This window comes from Spermophilus citellus (genome assembly GCF_964194105.1).
Source record: "Spermophilus citellus genome assembly, chromosome: 10".
Taxonomy (NCBI): domain Eukaryota; kingdom Metazoa; phylum Chordata; class Mammalia; order Rodentia; family Sciuridae; genus Spermophilus; species Spermophilus citellus.
Window position 1 is genome coordinate 73947758 of NC_138197.1, and position 24956 is coordinate 73972713.

The 24956-nt window shown below is 43.4% G+C and overlaps 1 protein-coding gene and 1 long non-coding RNA gene across 4 annotated transcripts in view; one reads left to right on the plus strand and one right to left on the minus strand.

The window, feature by feature from the left end:
* Window positions 1-24956, plus strand: part of LOC308657452 — a 92967-nt gene that overhangs the window by 16213 nt on the left and 51798 nt on the right. For 2 of the 3 annotated variants that reach the window (XR_014023928.1, XR_014023929.1), the window contains exons 2-4: window positions 3166-3519; window positions 3664-3728; window positions 4111-4223. This is a non-coding gene — a long non-coding RNA (uncharacterized lncRNA). Of the gene's footprint in view, window positions 1-3165; window positions 3520-3663; window positions 3729-4110; window positions 4224-24956 lie in introns of those variants that run through there. The other variant, XR_014023927.1, reaches the window with a different exon arrangement.
* On the minus strand, window positions 1868-6523 carry LOC308657451 (glycosylation-dependent cell adhesion molecule 1-like). The gene is made up of 4 exons (XM_081309148.1): window positions 4167-6523; window positions 3426-3470; window positions 2476-2706; window positions 1868-2235 (listed from the first exon to the last, which is right to left on the minus strand). The coding sequence occupies exons 1-4, from the start codon at window positions 4252-4254 to the stop codon at window positions 2105-2107; spliced, it is 495 nt and encodes a 164-aa protein (XP_081165274.1). The 5' UTR covers window positions 4255-6523; the 3' UTR covers window positions 1868-2104.

Genomic DNA, 24956 nt, shown 5'->3' on the forward strand with positions numbered 1-24956 from the left:
TCTCCTTGTTTATTTTCCCATAATTGTTTGATATTTGATGCTGCCGTGCAGTGCTTATTTGGTAAGCCTCAAGGGAGCTGTATTGAGCCATGGGACTGAGCTGACTGCAGAGAGGAAGTAGAGACTAGGGCACGGTACAGTTTTGGAGTTAATTCCTGTCCTATTAGGACCCGATCCAGAGGTCTCTGGAGCCAACAGCAGCTTGGCCACCTCACTGATTCTAGGAGGATACAAAGAAGAGCGGTGAGAACCTGTACCTCACTATTCCCCCCCCCCCCCCGGAAGTGTGGTTAACAAATATTAAAGTCTTTTGCAAGGGTTGGGTGAGAAAATAAGTGTAAAGCCCTTGGAAATAGGGCCTGCCACATAGGGAGAGCTTTATAAATCAGTGGGCCACATGGTCACGTGTTTGGTCACAAATGGCCAAATGTCTGCAAAATGGGTGGTCATCCTGGTGCATTGCTGGTCTTCTCCCTCCCACTCCCATTCCTGCCTGTGATTGATCACACACCCATCAGTTAAGCCTTCCGCATTGAGAAAAGAGCAGGTGCTTATGTTGGGGGCTTTCTCCTTTATATGTTCCCTTCAGACAGAGGAGCAGGTTGGAGGGAGCCCACCTTTCCATTCCTTCCTCATTCCCTCCTGGGGGACAGGAGATGGCCTTGGGAATGAAAGCCTGGCAGTGGCTCCTCCAACTCTGCCTCTGCTCACTTAGAGAGTGGGCTGGGGTGGGGAGAGTACGGGAGAGAGGAGAAGGCCCCTTTACTCTTTGGCCTCTTATCTAGTTTTAATAGGAAGCCCTGCATTGGGGCCTTATTGGCACAGCTGTCCAGTCATTAATTAGGTGGACACTTTGATTGCCACTGGGCAATGGGCCTCATGTCATTTTCTGTAGTGGTCTGAACTGGAGAGTGTCTTATCCTCCAAGACACTTCAATTTTTCTAATTAAATCTTAGGAAACCTTCCTTCCAATTTCTTCCTGAACTCCATAATCTTTGATATTTTGGCAAGAATTTTTTGCAGTGTCTCAAGCAACTGCTTGAGAAAAATTCTTAGTAGAAATTTTTGTCTGGTTTGGTGGCATTGTGGGAGTGGATACTAAGCAAGGGAAAGTGGACAGGTGGCTACTTTCTACACCAGGAGAAAGCAAAGGAAGGAAGGAGATTTTTGTATCTGTCTTGGGCTCTGAACACACTTCTTCCAGATATTCCTGGGCTAGGATACTGCCAGTCCTGCACTGTGGTAGGTCAGCTGCTCTATTGGTATCCTGAGTGCCTTTCCTGTGTCCTTGGAATAGGGTGCCAGAGACCAGAGGTGTCTTCCTTCCTGCCATCCTACCTGCCCTTGAGTGGACAGCCTTCTCTTCCTTTGGAAGACACAAAGAGACTTTCATTCTCTCATGTTCTTTTTTACCCAATGAGTCCCACATGCCCAGGGCCACAGGGAGATGGGCACATTCTAGGTAGATGGGTCTGGCACACGGTGGACACTGGTGGATGTTAGCGGAGTGAGTAAATCAGTGATCCACCTTGAGAAGTCCTGGGAGATGAAGGTGGAGAGGAAGGAGGGTGGAGAGAAGGCAGGAAGGTACAGCACTGGACTCTGGAGTCCACTAGGAAATGTACTAGAAAATAAACAGGGAGTTTGGAGAGTGCAGTTTCCTGGAAACTTCCGAGGGGAATTTTCTAGAAGGGATCCAGTCTTCCATTGACAGACAATGCAGAGTCAGGACTGAGAGGGAGCTGTGAGACTTGTTGTTGTCAGTGATTTGGGGGGGAATAGTGGTGGGCTATGGGTGGGAAAGGGCAGACTGCAGGGAGGTGCCACTCTGATGACGTGGAGGGGCAGGGTGAGCAGTGTCAAGGCTTCGCCAAGGATGTTGTGGGATGCAGAGACTTGAACAGGTCTGTGGGGATTGGGGAGTTGAGGAAGAATAGTGGGGGCCTCCTGCCTCCTTTCCCACAAAGTCACCACAGAGCTGTGTTTGGGTTGAATGCTTTAATGCCTGGATTTGAGGGGTTGCGAGATGGTGGTTGGGAAGAGTGCAGTGTGGGTGATGTAGGCACCTCTCATGGCCCAGCCTGGGATGTAGAGTCCTTGTCCTCAGGGCCTCATGACATCATTGGCATCAGGTATCAGGCTTTTCAGATAGTCCAAGATTCCTTTGATTGCTTTCTTCAGATCCTTCCCCATTTTATTGCCAAACTTGGTCAGTTTTCCCTCCGAGGTGGTTGCTGGGAAATATGGGGAGAAAAATGTCAAGTTCAGGCTGGTTCTCTCCCAACCCTTCCCAGCATTCTGGCAACAACCTTCCACAGAACTAGGAATCAGTGGGGTCTTTTGATCTCACTTATATTTCATTCTCGTTCCCCCTCTTTCTAACCCCGCCTTATTCCCATCCAAGTCGCTCCCCCACCCCTGCCCTTTTCTTCTCAGCACCTCCCCAGTCATTTCCTCTCTTCCCTGGCTCATACCAGCAGTAGGAGTGAATTCTGTTGTCTCTTCTATGGAACTTTTGGAACTGTCCCCTTGGAGTACGGGGTGAAGGATTTCAGGTGTTTGACTCATTGGTCTGGTGGATTTTATCACCATATTCTCTTTGGAAATCAGCTCTTCACTGAAGATGAAAGGCTCCACGGTGAGGTCCTCACTGGAGATAGAGGCTTTCCTGGGATGGTTGATAGAAGCAAACTGGGAAGCTGGGACTAAGGAGATGGAGGGAGTATGGGGCAGAGAAAGAGCTCCTGGTGAGAAGCAGTCAGCCATTGCCATATCTGTCCCTTAACGTGGTGAGGGCATCAGGGTCTATCTCACTTGTATGTTGCTGAACCAACATACAAGTGGGATAGATGTCCTGTGCCAAGCCAATTCTACGAGCACCACCGAGGTACATACTTGAGTTTGAATGACATTGATTAGGAATTACACTCTTCTCACCAAATCCACCTAACCAGTTAAAAGAAATTAACTCGGCTAACACTTGTCTGGTTCATAGGAGGAATTCATAAATATTGGTTCTTTTCCTGTGAATTCTGGATATTATCACTTGAGATTAACTCTTGTCTACAGATAATCTACAAAGTCAGACCTCCCCATGTGCATGGTTTTGGGATTATGGGGGTGAGGAGGCTGGAACTGGTGACCCTGTGGCATCCTCGCCTTAGGTGAACCGAGGCCCTTTGCTGGCTAGCGTTTGGATGTGAGGTGTGGTCCCCATTCCAGGCTCTGATGACTAGTTAGCATGAACGCTGTTCAAATGGTTCCTGGTCCCCAGATCTTGGCCAGTTATTGCAGCAGGAAGGATTAAGACCAACACCAAGAGGGACTGTCTTTACTCCACTTCTTCAGGTGAGGAATTCGTCATTTATTGAACAACTTTTTACCCCCACCATCTTACTCTAAAGGACACTAGTGTGAGACTTACAGTCATTGGTGACTTGAGTCTTCACGGGTATTTCATCTTCTGACTCTGAAAAAGAAGAGATTAAAGCCTCCAGGGGTCTCAAGACAGCTAACATGTGAGTCATTCCTCTATAATCAACCCCATACCCCAACATTCCCAATCTCCCTTGCTTTTCTAATGTTTTTCTTCTCATTTCTAACCCACCAGGTAATTTATTTAATGTTTATTATATTTTCTTTCTCCTTGAATATAACCTTAGTGAAGATTGAGGACTGTCTAGTCTGTTAGTGGATCCCAAGTCCTTAGAGCTGCGTCTGACACAGAGTAAGTGCTTACTAAATAGCTATTGAATGTGTGTGTGTGTGTGTGTGTGTGTGTGTGTGTGTGTGTGTGTGATCATACAGAGAGAGAAGGAAGTCCAGAGGATGGTACTGACTCTGCTTGGGTAGTTCACCATTGCCAGAGCTGAGATCCAATCTGAAACTCTGTTGACCCACATTCCACCCTGATTTGGGCCCAGCTTATCTCCCTTGGCCCCAGTCTCAAGCTTTCTGGGTTGCAGGATCCCGAGGGCCATATGCCTTGGTTCCCAACCTCCATCCCTTGGTCATCCCAAGTGTGGACTTTCTCTTCTGCATCTCCCCATCTCTCTGCTTAGCACATTACAAGGATTGAGAAAGGGCCTCCCCTGTGCTGATTCTCCCAGATGACAACTTGATGACCTCTAGGGGACAGAGGGAATGAGAAGGAGGCTATACTCACCATGAAGGATGGCCAGAGAGGTGGAGGCCAGGCTGGCCAGCAGCAGGACAGAGAAGAGCTTCATGGTGGAGCTGGAGCAGAAGAGCATGGTGTTTGTCCTGGGGGAGGCTCTAGTGAGGAGGCAGTCTGGAAGGGGCCTTATTTATTTTGGGGGTAAGAATGGACTGTGGGGAAACTAGTTTGGGATTGGACAAACCAGGTTTCCCCTTCTAAGTTCCCTGTTCTGAATATGTTTATTTTTGGGAACTGGAGATTCTGGGAAACCAGTTAACAGGAAAGTAAGGCCCCCAGCCTTCCCCCTGGCCAGGGCCATGCCACAGGTGTGCCAGCCCCAGGCTCCATCGTGTATGCCTATGGAATAATTTCCTGGGTCCGAGTTCCCCTCCTTCATGGTACTCATGACTGGTATTGTTTTACTTTTATTCATGCAATCATTCAATTAATATCCATCTCCCACAGAAGAATGGATCTTCCATGACGACTGGAATTCTACCCATTTTGCTGGCATTGTTTTCCCAGTACTTTTCAAGTAGCTGGTACAAAGTAGGAGCCTGGAAAATATTAATTGGGTGACTGAATCAAGAAGGGGTCAAATTGCCCTCTAGGGTGTAGATAAATCTCCCCAATAGTTCAGGAGAGAGGCTGTTACAGGAATTCCAAGCAACTGTCCAGAGTTTGTTCCCGTGGGATATTTAATTCGTGACAGGAGGTTATTTATTGGCATAGAAATTCATATTCACAGAGGTGAGGTGATTTGTATAAAGTCACATATTTGGGTGCATTTGGACCAGGTCAGACTAGTTCCACATCCAGAGTCTAGTGGGCAAGATGAAGCAGGGGGTTTTCCTGAGGAGGGATCTGGAGAGGAGGTGGAAGGTGGGCCTAGGACTTGGGTTCTGGTCCTGGGCCTAGGGACTGAGTTAGTAGATCTCCTCTGTCCTCAGGTAGCTGGAAGTTTTCATGATCTCTGAAACCTCTGTTTCTGGATCATCTCCTGGCAGGAGAGGGCTGCCAACCCTGAGACGGAGCGTCCTGCCCTCAGCAGGGAGCATGCCCGCTGGGCATGTGGGGTCCCACGGAACGCAGCATAGGCCTCTAGACCACAGTGAGTGCTGGGCTGTGCCAGTTCATTGGAGTCCTTCCTTTCCTGGAGAGGAGAGCCCCAGGAGCTGGCAGTTGTCCTCCAATTGCTGCAGGACAGTCCTCTCCTTAGGCAAGATGGTGAGGCGAAGGAAGTTTGTCTTGGGCTACCTCTCCCCTCTCCTTCCTTCCTGATTCCCTCTCTTACCAGCAATCTTCCCTCCCGTACCTCAGGGGATTTAGGAGCAGGACATGGACAAATAAGGGCAGTCACAGTGAGTCCATGAGGACAGGATTTCAGGTCTGTAGGCTTCTTTCCTGATACACCTAAAAACCCCCCATCACCGCTTTTCTGGCCTCCATTCTGTCTCCACCAAAATCCATTGACCACACTAATGCTGGGGCGATCTCCTGAATTTCATGCCGCTTCCTACTTGACAGTCTTTAATGACTAGCCATTACCCAGGGGATCAAGCCCAGACTTCTCAGCCCTTCCAACCTCACCTCTTACTTCTGTGAGTTATTCCCCAGTCAGTGACCTGTTAGATCTAGGTTCATGCTTTCAGAATTGCTGTAGCCTCTCCTTCTTCTTGGTATGTTCCTGCATCATGATCGAGACCAGACCTCCCCACTGGAGGGAAGACAGGCAGCTTGGTCAGTCATCTCACCTCGGTGGCTCCACAATGCATTGTTCATATTGTCATCTTTTTATTGTCACATTCCAGTACTATTTGTTGAGGAATGACATGTGCAAGTTTTGAAGATGTAATGGCAAACAAAACCATCTGGTCCCTGGCCTTATGAGGTTGATTGTCTAGCACTTATCACATTCTATTGTGATTTGAAATCTGTTGGTTTTACTGGTCAATTGCCATGTCAAGGACAAGAGCCATAGTTTGTTTATCTCTGATCTCAATTTATTTAGCATAGATCTTAACATTTTCAGCATGCTCCAGTCTGGCTTTATTGAATGAGTCAATTTGTTTATTCAAAGATGGCCCCTGGGGACATGTTTGCCCAATGAAGTGTCTCCTGAGTGTGTTTGAGATCTTTCAGAGGCTTTCATCAACAAATAAATATTTCAAAAAGAATTCAATGAGTGCCTGCTGTCTACCAGGCATGATGAGGCTTTTAGAGCTCTAACAAAACAGATCTTGTCCCTGTTCTTCCAGCTCAAGGTACCGGTTAAAATAGAAGTCACTCAGCCAAATGTCGATTTAATATAAGGAATGAAAAAAAATTCAGAATAAGTATGTCTCAAATATTGCACAAGCCATAATAAACATGTCTGAAAACCTATTTAATGTGTTCTGTATTTATTTGCTAAATTTGGCCTTCAAGACTCCAGGCCAGCCTCAGACTAGCAGGAGAAGCAGGGAAGATTTCCCATACATACTCTTTCTGACCTGTCACTCTAAGGTCCCGGCCTCATCCTATGTGCTTGGTTCAGGTGTAGGGAAAGTTGCCTGCCATATCGTAACTTCCTCCTGAGAAAAGAGGTCACAGGGGTTCTTGCATATAAATGTCAGAGTGACCTTATTTTCCTGCCTATTCCTGTTTTGTGAGGAATCTGGGCTTTATTCAGAGGCAACTCTCAATAGGGTGGGTATAAGGAAGACCAGTGGCTTCTGAGGAGGTCAGGGTGAGAGAGCTGTCTTTTCTGGTGCTCCATATTGGATAGTTTCTAAGTCAACAAGGTCCTCCTCAGTGAATTTTGAGACAGAGATACAAAAATAAAGAGACATAAACACAGTAAAGGAAGAAAGGAGGAAGCAGAGAAATGGAGATAGAGTTGGGCATGATGGTGCACGCCTGTAATTCCAGTGACTTGGGAGGCTGAGGCAGGAGGATCTCAAGTTCAAGGCCAGCCAGGGCAATTTAGTGGCATCCTGTCTCAAAATAAAAAAGGGTTGAGGATGGAAGTGAATGGCAGAGTGACCCTAGATACAATGCACAGTATCATGAAAAAAAAATGGAGACAGAGGAGAAAACCCATGCCTAGAGGAGCTCTGGACCTGGTGTCAGATTTGCCAGAGCAGCTGGAGGGGCTTATGGCTCAGTTACACTTGTACCCTGTACTCCAGGAGGCCTCCTGAAATGGTTCCTGTTCTTCCTTCCTTCTGTCACTGGTTGTCACCTGAGTGCATCTTATAAATGGGAAGAAAGTCAATTTCATTTGACGATATTAACTCAGAACACATGCATCTAAGGTTCAGCTCTGCTACCCCTTCCACTGTATGGCCTCTATCCAGCCTTGCCCTTTCTCTGGGCCTCAGTCTCCTCCTCAGCAAGGAGAGGGAAGGTCCAGATGGCTTTCCAGGGCCATCTAGGATTCTTGTTCCAATATCTGACAGTCCCTTGGGTCCAGGGTAAACTTCTTGGGAGGTTTTCATTTTAGAAGGAGAAGAGCGTCAGGCAGGTTATACTCAAACTTCAGTGCATATCAGAAACAGCTGAGGGAGTTTCTTTGAATTACTTTCCTCTTCATTTAATAGGTCTGGGATGCAGCCCAGGAATATTCTCCTAAAACCAGAGTCCAGGGAAGTTCTGAAATGGAGGTGTTGGGGACAACCCTATCTTAGGTTGACAGCATGGCTTCTAAGCAAAAGCTCAAACTTCTTCTGTGACAAAGATTTGGGGAGTCAGAGAGTGTTATTGTGTGTGTGTGTGTGTGTGTGTGTGTGTGTGTGTGTGTGTATGAGAGAGAGAGAGAGAGAGAGAGAGAGAGAGATTCAACACCTATGTTATTAGCATACTGAAGGCCCTGGTTAATCCCCAGCACTGCAAAACAAATAAATAAATACCTATGTTTTAAAGCCAGTACATCCTTAAACAAGGGCCCCTGTAATAACCCACACACATATTCCCTGAATAAATTAATAGAAATATGAGCATCCCTGACACATTGATGTGACCATAATGGGTCACAACCATATGTGTTTTAGGTTTTTCCTCAGTTCTCCCCAACAGCAACCTCCATCCCTCCCACTGTGCACTCAGCCATTTTTTATCATGGAGGACAGACATCCTGCCCCCAGGTTGCTTAACATCCAACCACACTGATGTGTTATAGCCCTTCTCACAGCCCACAGTCCTCACACCAGGAGACAATCCCACAGACCAGAGTTCTGGACACAGAGCCTTCAATTTGGGAATTGCTTATGTAGCTTGAGGAGTCACTCCTAAGGGCTACAAGAGGATAGAAAGATGACTGTCCAGACCTTCATAGGTTGGGGAATGGCCGAGAGACGTGTCCATAACTGCAGCTTCCAGTGTAGCTAGCCTGTCCAGTTCTCACACCCAGGGTCACTCAAACACACCCGACCCAGCTCACTGAGCTCCATGGGGACATTGAGTGGCCATCCCACATGGACAACGTTTTTCAGAACCCATTCTCTTTCATATGGAGAGTATTTTCACAGACTGCTCAGGCGGAGCCACGTCTGGCTCAGACCTTCCTGCAGAGACAGTGGCTATGGCTGTGACATATGATATAACACATCAGCCATGGACGCTGAAGGAGGAAGGAGGCTCACTCAGGAGGAACCATTCGAACATGACTAGAAATAAGGCAAAAGCTGCTCTCTCCCCAGCTGCTCCATTGTGCTGTGAAAGTGGGGTCTTCCTGTCTCTGAGCTCCCCTGAATGTCATTCAGAACACTCCGTTTCCCAGATAACCTCAGCTAGGATCCTCTTGCCTGTGAATGATGGACATTCTAATTTGGCTAGCTCAAACAATAAAAAATTCACCTAACAGGAATACTGAACTCGGCTTGGTTAATTCAGCAGCTCAATGAAATCATCAAGGACGTCAGATTCCTTTTCTTTCCATTGCTCTTCTCTGTCCGGGAGCCTGTCTTTCGGCCATTTATCTTCAGTAGCAAGCTGGCTGTTGCCACTCTTTGCAATATTCAGAGGCAGAAAAAGACTCTTCTGTTGTAATTATGTATTTTTTTTTTTGTCAGCAGAATCCACACATTTATTCTCTGGCTTATTGAGAACTGTTATGGTTAGAAAGGCCAAATGGAAGTAGAAGTCTCTCAAACTGTTTGAGCCCATTGTTTGGCTAACACAGTCCATCAGAAGTAATCATGCACCAGATGGAATGGTAGAGAACAGTACTCTGTTCAGTTCTCTGGTATAACCCTTGCAAAAGCTGATTATGTCACAGCAGATGACAGTAGACTGTCCTAATTTAACCAAGTGGTAGCCTTAATTGCAGCTGCTGTGCCAGATGGAACATCTTTACTATGATAGAACACTTGGTATGATGCTTTTGATCTTGCAAATGCCGTCTTTTTAGTGGCTACCAGGGAAAAGGCTCCAAGCAGACAGTGTTTATCCATGATGGACAGCAGATGATGTTTATAGTCCTACCTCAGGGATAATTCTCCTGCTTTCTATCCCGATGTAGTCCTAAAGCCAGGAACGATGGCACATACCTGCAGTTCCAGCTACTTGGGAGGCTGAGGCAGGAGGATTGCTTGAACCCAAGAGTTTGAGACCAGCCTGGGCAACAAAGTGAGATCTCATCTCAAAGGAGAAAAAGAAGAAAAAGAAAAGCAACAAATAATCACAATATAGTCCTTAAAAACCTTGATCATGGCTGGGGATATAGCTCAGTGGTACAACACTTGCCAGGTTTACAGAAGATCCTGGGTTCAATTCCCAACACAAAAACAAAGAAATAATCAGCTTGACACAGTGATCCTACTGTAAATCATTACCACCTTGAAGCTGGCTATCCTGACAGAATGTTAGAATTATCTTTGAAAGTCACAGTAGAGCCTGGTATATTGGCACATATCTATAATCCCAGCAAATAGGAAGGAGGCAGGAGGACTGCAAGTTCAAAGCTAGTCTCAGCATCTTGGCAAGGTCCTAAGCAACTTAGCTAGACTCTGTTTCAAAATGAAAAAGATTGGGATGTGTCTCCAGAGGTTAAGCACCCCTAGGTTCAAATCCCAGTACCAAAAAAAAAAAAAAAAAGCCACAGAGGAGCTATAATCTACTGCATCAAGTCTAAGGCTACTCCTTTACACAAGGTTGTGGTTAATATTATAAATTCTTTCTGCTATCCTCTCCATGTTTATTTTGCCTTCTTCTGGGACTTTAGCAGGTTAGTGTTCTTTATCTGGTAGACTGACTCAAAATTTCATTTCCAAAGGATCTGAATTCTCAGTGGTCCTATTTGGTTGGAGTTGCTTAAATTCCTGTTAACATTTTGTTTTCTGCCATTAATGTTTACTAGTGAACATGGGAGTACTAAGAAGTACCATATAGAATCCTCTGGGTTCCAGATATCATTTTTCTGCCTCTATAACAGCAATTGAAGTTGATAACTGGAGTGAGTCATCACAGACAGTAACCTTTTTCTTCACCAACTAACAAGTGCAACGTGTCCAGATTTCAGTTCAATGGTGCCATAATTATGTCCCCTAATACTATTTCTCCCTTGGGAACTAAGACCTTTCATGGGAGATTGAAGCCGTTGGAACAGAAATTAATATTAGGAGTAATAGCAAGAGGAATTTTCTCTTATTTTTAGACCTTCATATATAATCTCCCCAGGGGGAGGGGCTGGGGATCAAATTAAAGCCCTCACATGTGCCTGGGCAATCACTCTGCCACTGAGCTACATCCTGGTCCTTCATCATTGGCTACATATGATATTTATAGCATAGACCAAATTGTATAAGACAGATCCCATACTTTTATTAAGCATTTTTTCCCTTCAATTTGGCATGAGAACAGAATCTCCAGTGGGCTGTTCCACCATTCATTTAAGCCAGCTGCTTCTCGGTCACAGGTACATGCAATATTAGTAAAATTATATGCGCACATACTTGCTGCTGCTATTTGTTTGCTGGGAAATTATTCCTTTCATCAGAAGCATTGTTGTATGGATTTCCATGAAAGTGCATTCGGTGACATTGGCTGGAACGATACATGAGGAAGGCAGATCCTATTCAGAATTCATGTCTTTTCTAGCAAGGGCAAATGGTTGTATCCTCTGTGATAGATGGGGTCCAATGTGATCAGCCTACCAACACGGGGCTGGCTGGTCCCCCAGGGATATGGTGGACCCGTTTAAAATTTTGATCTCCCGTCTAGTTCAGCACTCACGTTCTCCATTTCCTCCTTCCTCTTGCTGGTCCCCTCCTTCTCCCAGTGTCTTTAGGTCAGGAGGAGGGGCTGAATCAATAAAAAGAAATAAAAGTCCCTATCTGACTTCTCTTGTAATCTTCACTGGCCCAGACCAGATGACCACATCCTCTGCCTGGGAAGAGCTGCCTCAAGGAAGGGGTGTTACTTGGAGATCTTGGGGGTTCTATGGGATCTCCCCATCGTACAGTTTTACCTTCCAACCCCTCATAACAACTGTTTCTGGCAGTATTTCCTGGATCTTTTCTCATTGGAGTCCCTTTGTCAATTAACCACCCTCTTTGGGTGGGATTGCCAACAAGGGGGCTCAAGTCACAGATCTACTGACCTGCAGGGAATGCTCGCTTCCTTTCCTCACCAGTCAGTGGACGGCAGCTGGCTTGCCCATTGCACTCTCTGTCCCTCCTGCCCTGCTGCACCTCTCCAACTACATGGTATTCTGTGTTCAAGTGGCACAGAGGGCAGATCAGCAAGTCTGCCGGGCAAGCAGGTGTTGAGTTTGGAATGAGACTGCAGTCTTTTTTCCAGAAGGCACCAAGCCCTTGCTTCTTGGCTGGAGGGGAAAAAACGTGACAATTCACGATCCCAATAAAACTACATTTTTTTTCTCTCACTTATGTTCTTTACTCATGCTGGGAAGTAGGGAGATGGTGATACAACCAATTCGGTGACTTCGGAATCAATCCTCTGGGATGCGTCTGGTGGTTCCTTGCTGGCTGTCTTTAGGTTATGGTATGGAGTGCTCCCTCTTTTCACCTTGTAGCTCTAGTCTTAATGATCAAATAATGGGGATTTCTTATTCAGCATCTTATTTCAGGTACACACTTGAATAATTTTTGCCCTATGTGAAACACATTACCTTCTCTGAAAGAAGACACTCCAGAGGTGCTCATTTATTTATTGAACCTTGTTGTAGATCTAGATCTCAAGTCTAGTTGTCACTCCTGATGTCTTATGGCTATGGTAAAAATTCCAATATACAATAGCAGAGGAGGAAGAGAATAAAGAAAATCCCACTGCCATCGGCCAATGATTCACAGTGCTGTTAGCAAGAGCAATGGTACCCTAGCTAGCATTGGAATGGAACCCTTGGTAAGCCAATCTGGCATCCTCCAGATCTGCTCTCCGGGAGGATCTTCCTTGTCTGTTGTCTTTTAGGGCCTTATCTAGGGTGGACATTGAACAGAGTGAATGCCTGCTATAGTTTAGATTTGGAATGTCCCCCAAGCCTTGGTCCCCTGTTTGGTCTATTGGGAAGTGGTGGAAATTCTAGGAGGTAGGGACTTTTAGGAGGTTTTAGGTCACTGGGGGCATGTCTTCAAAGAGGATTGTGGGACCCCGATCTCTTGCTTTCTCTCTCTCTCTCTCTCTCTCTCTCTCTCTCTGTCTCTCTTTTTGCATCTGGTGGATGGTTTTGTTATGTCACACACTTACTTCCTCCATGATGTCCACACAGACTGAAAGCAACTGAGCCAACTGACCATGTTCTGCAACCTCCAGAAGGGTGAGGAAAAGTAAACCTTTTCTCTTTATGAGTTAGATTATCTCAGGTATTTGTTACAGTAACAGAAAGTTAACTAAAACAACGTCCCTTTTGGGGAATAGCTTGGTTCTTTGCTCAACTTTACTAACAGCCAAATCCATTTAAATAATTCTCTGTACTCATTTTCACCAATTTCTACAAAACCCACTCTAAAACAGGCTTCTACCCACGCCACACCCCAAATTGATCTTGTCAAGAGAGTCCTGTTGGCAATAAGATAACAAATAACCCAATCAACAAATGGGCCAAGGACCTGAACAGACACTTCTCAGAGGAGGACATACAATCAATCAACAAGTACATGAAAAAATGCTCACCATCTCTATCAGTCAGAGAAATGCAAATCAAAACCACCCTAAGATACCATCTCACTCCAGTAAGATTGGCAGCCATTAGGAAGTCAAACAACAACAAGTGCTGGAGAGGATGCGGGGAAAAGGGTACACTTGTACATTGCTGGTGGGACTGCAAATTGGTGCGGCCAATTTGGAAAGCAGTATGGAGATTTCTTGGAAAGCTGGGAATGGAACCACCATTTGACCCAGCTATTCCCCTTCTCGGTCTATTCCCTAAAGACCTAAAAAGAGCATACTACAGGGACACTGCTACATCGATGTTCATAGCAGCACAATTCACAATAGCAAGACTGTGGAACCAACCTAGATGCCCTTCAATAGATGAATGGGTAAAAAAAAATGTGGCATTTATACACAATGGAGTATTACTCTGCATTAAAAAATGACAAAATCATAGAATTTGCAGGGAAATGGATGGCATTAGAGCAGATTATGCTAAGTGAAGATAGCCAATCCCTAAAAAACAAATGCCAAATGTCTTCTTTGATATAAGGAGAACAACTAAGAACAGAGTAGGGACGAAGAGCATGAGAAGAAGATTAACATTAAACAGGGATGAGAGGTGGGAGGGAAAGGGAGAGAGAAGGGAAACTGCATGGAAATGGAAGGAGACCCTCATGGTTATACAAAATTACATACAAGAAGAAGTGAGGGGAAAGGGAAAAAAATACAAGGGGGAGAAATGAATTACAGTAGAGGGGGTAGAGAGAGAAGAGGGGAGGGGAGGGGAGGGGGGATAGTAGAGGATAGGAAAGGCAGCAGAATACAACAGACACTAGTATGGCAATATGTAAATCAATGGATGTGTAACCGATGTGATTCTGCAATCTGTATATGGGGTAAAAATGGGAGTTCATAACCCACTTGAATCAAAGTGTGAAATATGATATATCAAGAACTATGTAATGTTTTGAACAACCAACAATAAAAATTAAAAAAAAAGAGAGTCCTGTTGGGGCTGGGGTGGTGGCTCAGTGGTACAGTGCTTGCCCAGCACATGTGAGGCACTGGGTTCAAACCTCAGCACCACATAAAAATAAATAAATAAAATAAATGTCTATCAAGAACTAAAAAAAAAAAAAAAAAAAGAGAGAGAGTCCTGTTGTTGATTCTACTAGTCTCCCTGGATTGCTTTATCTTTCAGGAATATTTAACACATTTGATCACCTCATCCTCTTGGAAATACATTTTATTTTTCTTTTGGCTTCTAGGACACCACGTTTTCCTGATCTTTTCTTACCTCACTGTCTCTGTTTTCTTTGCCTTTTTCTCCTAGCTTTCTCCAACCTCTAAATATTGGTGGAGATATTTTTCCTTCTATTTGTGCTTTCTATTTATAGTTTTCTCCTTTGGTGGCTTTAAATCCCATCTATAGCCCATCTACGTACTTATTACTCTTAAAAATGTATTTTCAGCTCTGCTCAGTGGCACACGCCTGTAATCCCAGTGGCTCAGGAGGCTGAGGCAAGAAGATTGAGAGTTCAAAGCCAGCCTCAGCAAGATCCAGCACTAAGCAACTCAGTGAGACCCTGTCTCTAAATAAAATTCAAAATAGGGCTGGGGACGTGGCTCAGTGGTTGAGTGTCCATGAGTTCCATTCCTGGTACTAAAAAAATAAAAAATAAAAAACCCTCCAGCCTAGACCTTTCCCTTTAACTCTGGCAGAGAAAGAGAGTGGAGAGAAAATGTTGGTGGGAAGAACTGGAGCTATGGGTATCTATATTTCTTCTCTAATGGGACAGGTACTTTATGCTTCTTTGTCCCTTTAATCTATTCCTCCATATCCTACCATGGTTGGTATTTTCCAGAAGTTTAGTTTTATATTGTAGATTTAGTTCTATGGTATTTCTTTTTTACTTGCTGTAGTCCTTTAGATAATTATTTAATTATTCTCATTTTCCATATCTCTCAAAGCATCTTTCTAGATCAGTTTGTTGGAATGTGTCTTCTGTGATGGTTTTCCAAGTGGATTTTTTGGTGGCAAATCTCCTGAATGTGTTTTTTGGACACAATACTTTTAATTTCACTTATTTATTTTTATGTGGTGCTGAGGATCAAACCCAGGTCTCACACGTGCAAGGCAATTGCTCCACCACTGAGCCACATCCCCCAGCTCTAGCTCTTGGATATTTTAAGTTTAGGTCCTATAATTTTCTATTTAACTAATTTCTGTTTATATTAAATTTAATTTGTTCTTTAGGCTTTTTTTGGGGTGTTTAGTTAATTTTTAAAAAAATTTTTATTTGTTCTTTTTAGTTATACATGACAGTAGAATGTATTTTGATGTATTATACAGGGTGCTTATTTAATTTTTAAAAACCTCCTCTTTAATAAAAATATTTAAGATTTTGAAATTTTCTATGCTGTTTTAGCTGTATCTCATAGATTTTGATATTCAGTATTTTTATTGTTATCATGTTCTAGCTCTTCATTAATTTTGGTTTTGTTTTCCTATTTTAACCAAGAGTTGTTTAAGAGGGTTATAAATCCTCATATAAATAAGATTTTTTTTGGATTATTTTAGTTCTGTTTTTAATTTCTAGTTTTATGACCTTATGATCAGAGAAAGTCCATTTGCATTATTTCTACCTTTTAGAGTTTATTAAAGTATTGGTCAACAGTGTAGACTTAGATCTAGACTGCTTAGGTATACTAATAACCCTGAAAGAAATATTGGCTGACATTAAGATCAATGTTCTCTTTTTCAAAATTGGTGTAAAGGGCTTCTGCTGACCTTTCATCTTTCAATCAAAAGTTAAAAACTTTCGAGTTACATGAATTTCTATTTCTATTGAATTTTGTGTTTAATTTCTATAAACAAGGACATTCTTATTGTCATCTCAATGCAACCATTAATATCAGGAGACAGCTCTATTGCTTTTCCCAAACATCTTCAGCTGCTTTGGTGCAAGTGGGCGTAGCGTATCCCCATGATTTGTTGTAACCAGTATTGGGATTGACCAGGAGAAAGACAAGGAAGTTCCAATTCTTTGCAAGGGAGTGATGAAATGTGGGGTCATTAAATCCAAGTGTATCAAGGAAGGAACCAAGGAGGGAGGCCTGGTGATAGAATGAAAAAGTGGGTGTGTATAGACTAGGGGTGTTCAGGAAAAGAATTGCTGAGTGTGAATGCTTCAGCCCATGATTTAAAAGTGGGACTCAGAGACGAATGCTGCAGTCAAGAAGTGACACCGCTAATGGGGACAACAAGTTCAAGGGTGATGCCAGATGCCAGGTGAGGTGGGGGCACCTGTGGCCCCAGATACCTGGAAGCTGGGGCAGGAGGATCACTTGATCTCAGGATTTTTAGACCTGCTTGGGCTCAAAGAGAAAAAAGAGTGCTGCTTAAGAGATTTGGGGGCAGATATTTGTGGGTCTTTGATGGTTCATCCAGGTGGATATGGCATTTGATGAGAATTTCAGGGATGTTGTTAGGGCCCCAAATGGTTGTAAGAAATGTATTTTTTGGGGCTGGGGTTGTGGCTCAGTGGCAGAGTGCTTGCCTAGCACGTGTGAGGCACTGGGTTCAATTCTCAGCACTGTACATAAATAAATAAAATAAAGACCTATTGACAATTCAAAAAATTTTTTTAAAAAAAGGAAATGTATTTTATGGGGTGTCATTAATTTTCATTAATTAAGATAATTTTTATATTTCTAAGTTCTCTCTTCACTCCCCACATTCCCATACCCTTTCTTTTTCTTCTTCTATAGTTAAAAATTTTGCTCTGTGGGCTGGCAGTGTAGCTCAGTGGTAGAGCACTTGCCCAGCATGAGCAATGCCCTGGGTTTGATCCCCAGTTGTTGGGAGCCGCTCTGAACAGAAGCTATGTACACAACTGTAAGCCCTGAGTAAAGGGGTGCTGAATAGTTATTGCACCCCTCAAAACATTGGGCTTTACCTCTGCTTAGATAAGGAAGGTATGGCTCCATCAGTGGGCGTCACACTTTGGGGTTGAATTACACCCACCTGTTCCTTTGTCATCCTGCTACTTTGCCCTTTTTGGGATAGAGTGTTCCATGGAAACTCCCCTTGTGTGTCCCCTATATAGAAATAAAGAATTCCAGTGGCTCTCTGTCTTTCAACGAACCCCTAAGTTCACAGAGCTGTTCCCGGATTTTCAAAAGGTACTTCTGTGTGTTTGCATGCTTTCTTCACTGTTTTCTTAAGTTATTAGAATAAGTCAGATTTTGTGAACCCAGCGTAGGTCGCCAGCTTGGATAGATGACGGTATCCAGTGCCACAAAAATAAATTTGCTTTGTTACCATTAAAAAAAAAATAAAACTTGTCAGTTCTCCCAATAATATCTCTGTGACAAAAACATCCAGTTCACCCTTATGTATAGCATTTAGCTGCCACACTTCCTCAGTGTTTCTTTGACTTTCATGACATTGCCACTTTTGAAGATGAGAGGCCATTTATTCTTTAGGACGTCTCCCAATTTGGGTTTATCTGAGGTTCCTCACGATTAGGCTCAGGTTGTACACTTTTGGAAGATATATCAAGAGGCCACACTACGTTCCTCACATTAAGTTCTATCAGGTGATACATGATTTCAATTTATCCCAGTATTGTAATGTTAGCTTTGATCACTGATTAAGGTGATGTCTTCCAGGTTTCTCCACTGTGAAGTTACTCTTTTCCCCTTGTAATTAATAAAATTATTTGTGGGAAGTTACTTCAAGATTATGTAGATATTCATTTCTCATCATAATTAAATCAATTAGTTTTAGCAGATGCTTCTTGGCTTAATTGATTATTACTGTGGTTGCCAAATAGTGATTTCTAGTCCAATCACTCCTTCTATATTCTTTTTTTAAAGAGAGAGTGAGAGAAGAGAGAGAGAGAGAGAGAGAGAGAGAGAGAGAGAGAGAGAGAGAGAGAGAGAGAATTTTAATATTTATTTTTTAGTTATTGGCGGACACAACATCTTTGTTGGTATGTGGTGCTGAGGATCCAACCCGGGCCGCACACATGCCAGGCGAGCGCGCTACCGCTTGAGCCACATCCCCAGCCCATCTTAATAGTTATTTGAAATTGAGAATATAGGCTGTATGAGTTCTTTTTGTTCTCAGATGTCAGTGCTTCCAGGACCTCCCAGGGGTCAAGCTAGGAAAAAGATATACATATTTATATACCTGTGTGTGTGTACTTATGTATATATATGCATTCCTACAAATAAATAATACGTATTTATACCAAAATGCCTATATCTAGTGTATACATATTCTGGAGAGGTAGACACTTATGGATGTATATTGAAGACTGTAAGTTCTCCCTGTTATCTCCAGTTCCAGTCCAACATAACAAGGTAATGCACCTTGCACCATGTAGACCCCCTTACCCTATTTGAGCTTCAGCACTCCACATCAGGCTCATGGGTGTTCTCCTCATTCTCCTTGGGCTCACACCCCATGCCCTGTCACCCCTAGCAGACACTCTACTCATCTTCAGTTCCATCACTCTCTCCAGCTTTCAAGAACCCCCCCACGACCTTCCCAAGCAGAGGCCCAGCTTCCTTGGCTCTACCTGTTGTCTTCCACACTGAATTATGCAGGGAGGCAGGCGGGAACACAAGCAGGCAGGAGGGGAGACAGCAGAGAGCATTGACTTTGTTCTTGATGAGGCTTTTAATCCATTTTTTATGGTTAGGTTTTGTGGTATTATCCAATATGAGGATCATTTGCTTTTAAGACATGAGTTTGTGCTATTTTTATTTGTCATTTGAAAGGTGTGTTTGGAATGAGCTTTATCTTCTTACTACTCTCCTGTTTTTTTCAGTTTTAAATTATTTATATGTTGCTATGTGATCTGTGTTTCTTTTTTCTTTTTTGTGTGTAATTATGATAATTAAAAGAATTATTTTTCTTTAAAGTCCTATTGATGTCCACAACTTCAAATGATGTTCTCAATTCCTTATTTATTTAGAGTTGGATTCCCTCTACTAATAATGATTAAAATAGTGTACTTTCCTTTTTTCCTCTTCGCCAGCTCATTTTCATGGATTATATTATTATTGTTACTTCTTCTACTGATTTACTTTATACTTTTATTACTTGATTTAGCAGGTTAAAAAATATTTTTTGATCCTCCAACTCTAAAAGTTGCATAAGTCTGCCTACTTACACCGACTCCCTTTCTCTTCCATCCCCGTTCTGATCTTTTGTTAAATTCTCCTGGTTTATAACATTAGCTCTCTGCTCTGTAATCATAATTTCAATAGCAGTTTGAGCTTTGTCTTGTGCTCAAGTGGATTTATCACCCACAACTAATCCTTTTACTTCATTTCCCCCGTTTATCTCTTAACTGGCTGAAGTTTATCTTCTTACTCTTTTCTTTTTGAGAAAGATGTTCATAGGAACGAATTCCTTGAATTCTGGTGTGCTTGAGAATATTTGTCTGTTTCTTATATCTAGTAAAATAGTTTAAAAACAAAATACTTGTCTATCACTTTTCTTCCCTCAGAGGAGTTGAAGGAATTTCTCCACTGTCTTTTGGTGTCAAAATCTGGAGCCCGTCTGATCCCTACCCCCTCAGTACCTGTGTTGGTATTTTGCCTAAATACTCCAAAGTTTATTTTTTTCTTGTTTGTTTTTAAAATAATTTGTTTTTAATTGACATAGTAGTTGTAATTATTTACTGGGTATAATGTGATGTTTAAGTACGTGTATACAATGTGTAATGATTAGATCAGGGTAATTGGTGTATTTATTACTTCAAACAAATTTATCATTTGTGTTGAGAATAGTCAAATCCTCTCTAATAAGCTATTTTGAAATACACAATTAACTGTAGTCAATCACAGTGCCCCTCTGTGATTAGAACATCAGAAGTGATTCCTCTTGTCTGACTCTACCCCTGTGCCCATTGCCATCCTCTCTCCATCCTTTCTCTGACCCATCACCCTACGAAGGATTTTTTCTTTGTCTTTGAAAATAAGAAATTTTGTTAGTCCAGTTCTCAAATTTGGTCTTTTGGAATCAGTTTTTGTTCTCAATCTGTAGATTCAAGTTTTTTTTTAAGTTAAAAATCTTACTTTTGGTAAAATATGCCTAAAATCGACCATCATAATTGCTTTTGAATACGCAGGTCAACAGTGTGTTAAGTATATTCAGTGTTGTGGAACCAAACTCCAGAACTTTTTCATCTCGAAAAGCTGAAACTTTACACCCATTAAACAATTCCCTGACTCCCTCCTCTATCCAGATTCAAGTTTTCTTTTATTTTTAAGGAACATTTCCTTCAGTTATGTCTTCCTCTTTCACATATTCTTTTCCAGGAGTATTATTATACACATGATCTGTCTGGTTACAAACAAGTCGTCCTTGTTCTTGCCCTCTGGATATCTTCTGTGCTTTAGAGAAGTCTGTGCCTGTCAGCTCCATCCATGACCCGTCCATATGGGACACTGCCTCAGCACTCTGCCATTTCCACTGGACCTGGCAGAACTTTTCATAGAAAGTGTTACTTGGGATTATAAATGCTTTTGATTTTTCTAAGATGACATTTATATATATGTCTTTATTTTTCTTATTGTAATCCTTTCAATTGGTTTTAGAGTTAAGAACTTGGTTGATCTGTCTTTACTCCTCTTCCTTACACTTGGAATTTTGTTGTTGAGTGCTTTCCCCATATCTGTATCATTTGCATTTGCATCTGAACTTTTAACCCCAAGAAACAGGGAAACAACTGCAAAGCCAGAAATAAGCCTGTTTTTCTATAATGAAGTGTTTTTGCTCATTTTGTGAGATTTGGAGTAGAAGCGGAGGAGAAGGCTATCTGGTAGGACAGTTTGCTCCTGCCTTGAGGAGTTCCTTCCACACAGTCCACCGTCCCTCCCAATAAAGGCACATGTTAGAGTCTGCAGACCCACCCTGCAGCAGGGAGCTGACTGCCTCTTGTTTATCACAGGTTCTGCTCTTGCCACCGTAGGTTGAATGAGATTTCATCAGGGCTGAGAGAAGCTATTTTTCCCTCCATCTGGTTTCATTGTCATCGCTGTGTATACAAAGTCACTGATCTGTGGGTGTGAGATGGTTGAAGTTTTCTCTCTTTGAGGGGAGTATATCTGGAGTATGTTGGGGTGCTGTAGGCAGATAATCCCAGAGCCTGGGTGGGGAGGACAGAAGTGTCATGTGCAGCTGTGGCCTGAATGGACTGTGCCCTCATGACTGTCTTTCGGCCCAGACAACTTGCTCACCACCTGTCATCTGATGAGCATTCGCCCTCCTGACTGCATTCTGCACAGACTTGCTTCTCAAGAGTTGCCTATGGTGAAGAGTTAGCAGACATGCAAAAACCTATTCTGAGAACAGAACAGAGACATTAATTTCATAGAAAGGAACGGGGAGGTGGGTGGAAAGGGGAATTCACTCAGCATTCAGTTTCTGCTTCTTGAGTACCTGCTGTGTTCCAGGTGCTGAGGTCACAGAAGTAAAAAAGACAGACAGGTATCCTTACCTATCTGTGCTTACATTTGAGAGAAGAAAACAGACAATGGATAAATAAATTATGTGGAATATAGATAGCGAGGAATGCTAAGGGCAAAAATAAAGCAGGGAATTCATGGGGGAGCACTGCAATTTTTATAAAGGCTGACCAGGAAAGGACTCATTGAGGGGGGAGCTGAAGGAAACGGAGGAGTGAGGCACACAGTTACCTGAAGGAAGAGTGTTCTAGGAAGAAGAAAAAACAAAGTCTTTGAGGCAGGAACATGATTGGTGTTTGAGGAACAACAAGGAAGTCAGGTACAGATGGAACAGAATGAAAGGGAGTCAGTACTGGAGATGGGGCCAGAGAAGAAATGGCGGCTAGGTCTTGGGGCATTAGAAAGACTTTTACTTTGAATGACATGGAAAGTTTTGGAGCATCACATGTAAGGTGGCATGAAGTAACACAAACTGCCATTGAGAATGGCTGCTGTGTTGAGAATAGCCTAGGGGATGGCCAAGCATGGAGTCAGGGAGACTGGTGAAGAGAAAATTACAGCAATTCAGGCCAAAGAGGATGGCAGCTTGGATGTGTTGGTAACAGTAAAAAGAATAAGAGGGAGGGTGGACTTCAGAGAGGAAGAAAGGAAAAGAGGTGGAAGGGTTATTCTGGGGCAGGAAAGATGTGGGCACTAACCAGGAGAAGGAACATTGGTAGATTGGAAGAATTTCCCTGTGGCTCACGAAGAGGGTGCATGAAGAGGAATAGAAGAAACAAGTTCAGAAAGATGATGGGAGCCGGGTCATGGGCCGCTTTGCTCATGGGTCGCCTGAATCAGCCCATGAGGTCTCGATGTGCATGAGATATGATGAGAACTTCCTGACTGACTTCTCTGTTCGTCGTACTCAGGATAGAACCTTTTCATCACCATTCTTATTGCTTTTTTCCTTGCAGTCCTGGCATTTAGCCATGGGAACACTCTTCATTTCTTCCTCTGGTGCTGCCCTGCCCACTCCTTACTTCCCATTTGGAAGCCCTGAATACCTCTTTTCCTATATAAGTTGTATTTTTACGCCCTTCCCCTATTCCAACCTCAGCAACAAAATTGTCCCCTGTGTGTTCAGACAGGACTGCGTGAGGGGATGCCTGGTCCGTAGCCTCCTGGGCAGGAGCAACCTCTGTGGGATCATGGAAACTATTTTCTGCAAAGGAGAAAACCGACTATGAGTCATCAGGTGGGAGCAGAGATGAACCGGGTTCATCCAGGACTCCTCAGAACATGTCCCAATTCAAGACCTCAGCTCAGGATGAGCCAACCAGAGCCGCAGGTGGCAGTGGTCCCCCAACTGGCCTCCAGGCATTCACTCCTTCACATCCCTCCCTGGTCCAAGGATTGTCCATTCTGTCTAACTTCGAGATGGTCCTGACGTGAGGCAGAGTGAGAGCACTGTAGTCTTTAGATGGCTTTCTTGATCTGCATGGATCTCAGGTCCTGAGGTTAACTTGTCCATCCCTCTTACTTGGAACAGGTCCTATGTCAGCTGGATAGATTTGAGGGCACTTTCCCAGAGTGACCTGAGCCCACCCCAGGAAACCTCTCACGAGACACGAAGTGTTCTTATTCTTTGCAGTGGAGTTACTCTCTTAGAAATGTCTGGTCCAGGTTAGGGATAAAGGGAGTTCAAATTCTTGAGCTTATGTGAATTGGGGATTAGGAGGAACTACAAGTTTGCCAAAGGATGAGTTTGGGAGTGAGAACATTTACTGATTTTCCAGGGCTACCATAGCAAAGTGCTGACTACTGAGTGGCTTAAAACAACATAAATTTATTGTCTCATAGTTTTGGAAACTAAATGTCCAAAATCCAGGTGTCAGTAGGGCCATGCTCTCTCTGAATTCTGCAGAGGAGAATCCTTCCTTGCTTCTTGTAGCTTCTGGGGTTTTCTAGAAAGCCCAGGCATCTCTTGTCCTGTAGATGTGTCATTCTAGCCTGCCTCCATTGTCACATGACCATCTACTTTTGTTTGTGTATCTTCACATTGGCTTCTCTCTGTGTCCAAATTTCCCTCTTCTTTTTTTTGGGGTGCTGGGGATTGAACCCAGGGCCTTGTGCATGCGAGGCAAGCACTCTACCAACCGAGCTATATCCTCAGCCCTCTCCCTCTTCTCATAACAATATAAGTCTGTTGAATGAGGTTTCCACCCTACTTCAGTATGATCTCAATTAATCACATCTGTAATGACCTCATTTCCAAATAAGGTCACATTCTGAGGACTGAGTGCTAGGACTTCAACATGTCTCTTGGGGAGATAAAATTCAGCTTGTAACAGGGCAGAGTCTACTCAACGTGAATGCTGTGTGTGCTCAGTGATGACTATGATCTATGAGCAGAGGGGTTCTTTCCCCAGCATACCCCCACCCCTGCCTTGTGTCTTTGGCATTGCTTTCAGAAATGGAGGATATGTGTGGAGGTGAAAAGGGGGATGTATTTCTTCATTTATTTAAAACAGTGTCTAGGCTGGAAGCTCTCCATACCCAGCACAGAAGGGGAGGGAATAGATGGGGTAGGAGGGGGAGCTGTAGAATCAAGGACTCCCTAGGGATGTTAAAGGGCCAGGAGGCCACACACCTGCCCTGGGGAGGGGGTTGGCAGGAGAGCCGATTGTTCTTCCCTGGTTCATCAGTGTGCAAGGGGTGAAGTCCTGAACTATGGTGGAGAGAAAAAAAAAAAAAAAGAATTCAGGGGGAAGAGGTGACCAAAGCCCCTTTGAGAGATTTTAGGAGAAAATAATTCACATGTCTAAAATACAGTCATAAACAGATTCTACACACTACCTGACAAGGATGATTTTAATGGATTCAGTTGGTCTTTTTTTATCAAGTGCCAATCACCTCTACCTCCTGCCTGACCTCATTAGCCATTGCCATTCACTTTGGCCCAGTGTAGACTGTAGGGAAAGAAGGCAGGATGGAAGAGTTTCTAATAAAAATACTAGACAGCAGCTTTCATAGAAATGGCCCTGACTTTGACTATTTTCAGGAGGATGAATTCTGGTTCTTTGGAGGTTGATTTAATTTTTAGAAGTGCTCAAATGTCACCTAGAGCCACGTGTGAGGAATAGGAGGCGGATGAGAACTCGAGTGGCATTTGGACTAGGAGACTCAGTGTGCGGACACGTGGCTGGGTGTGAATAAAAGGGCCCATTTTCTGCC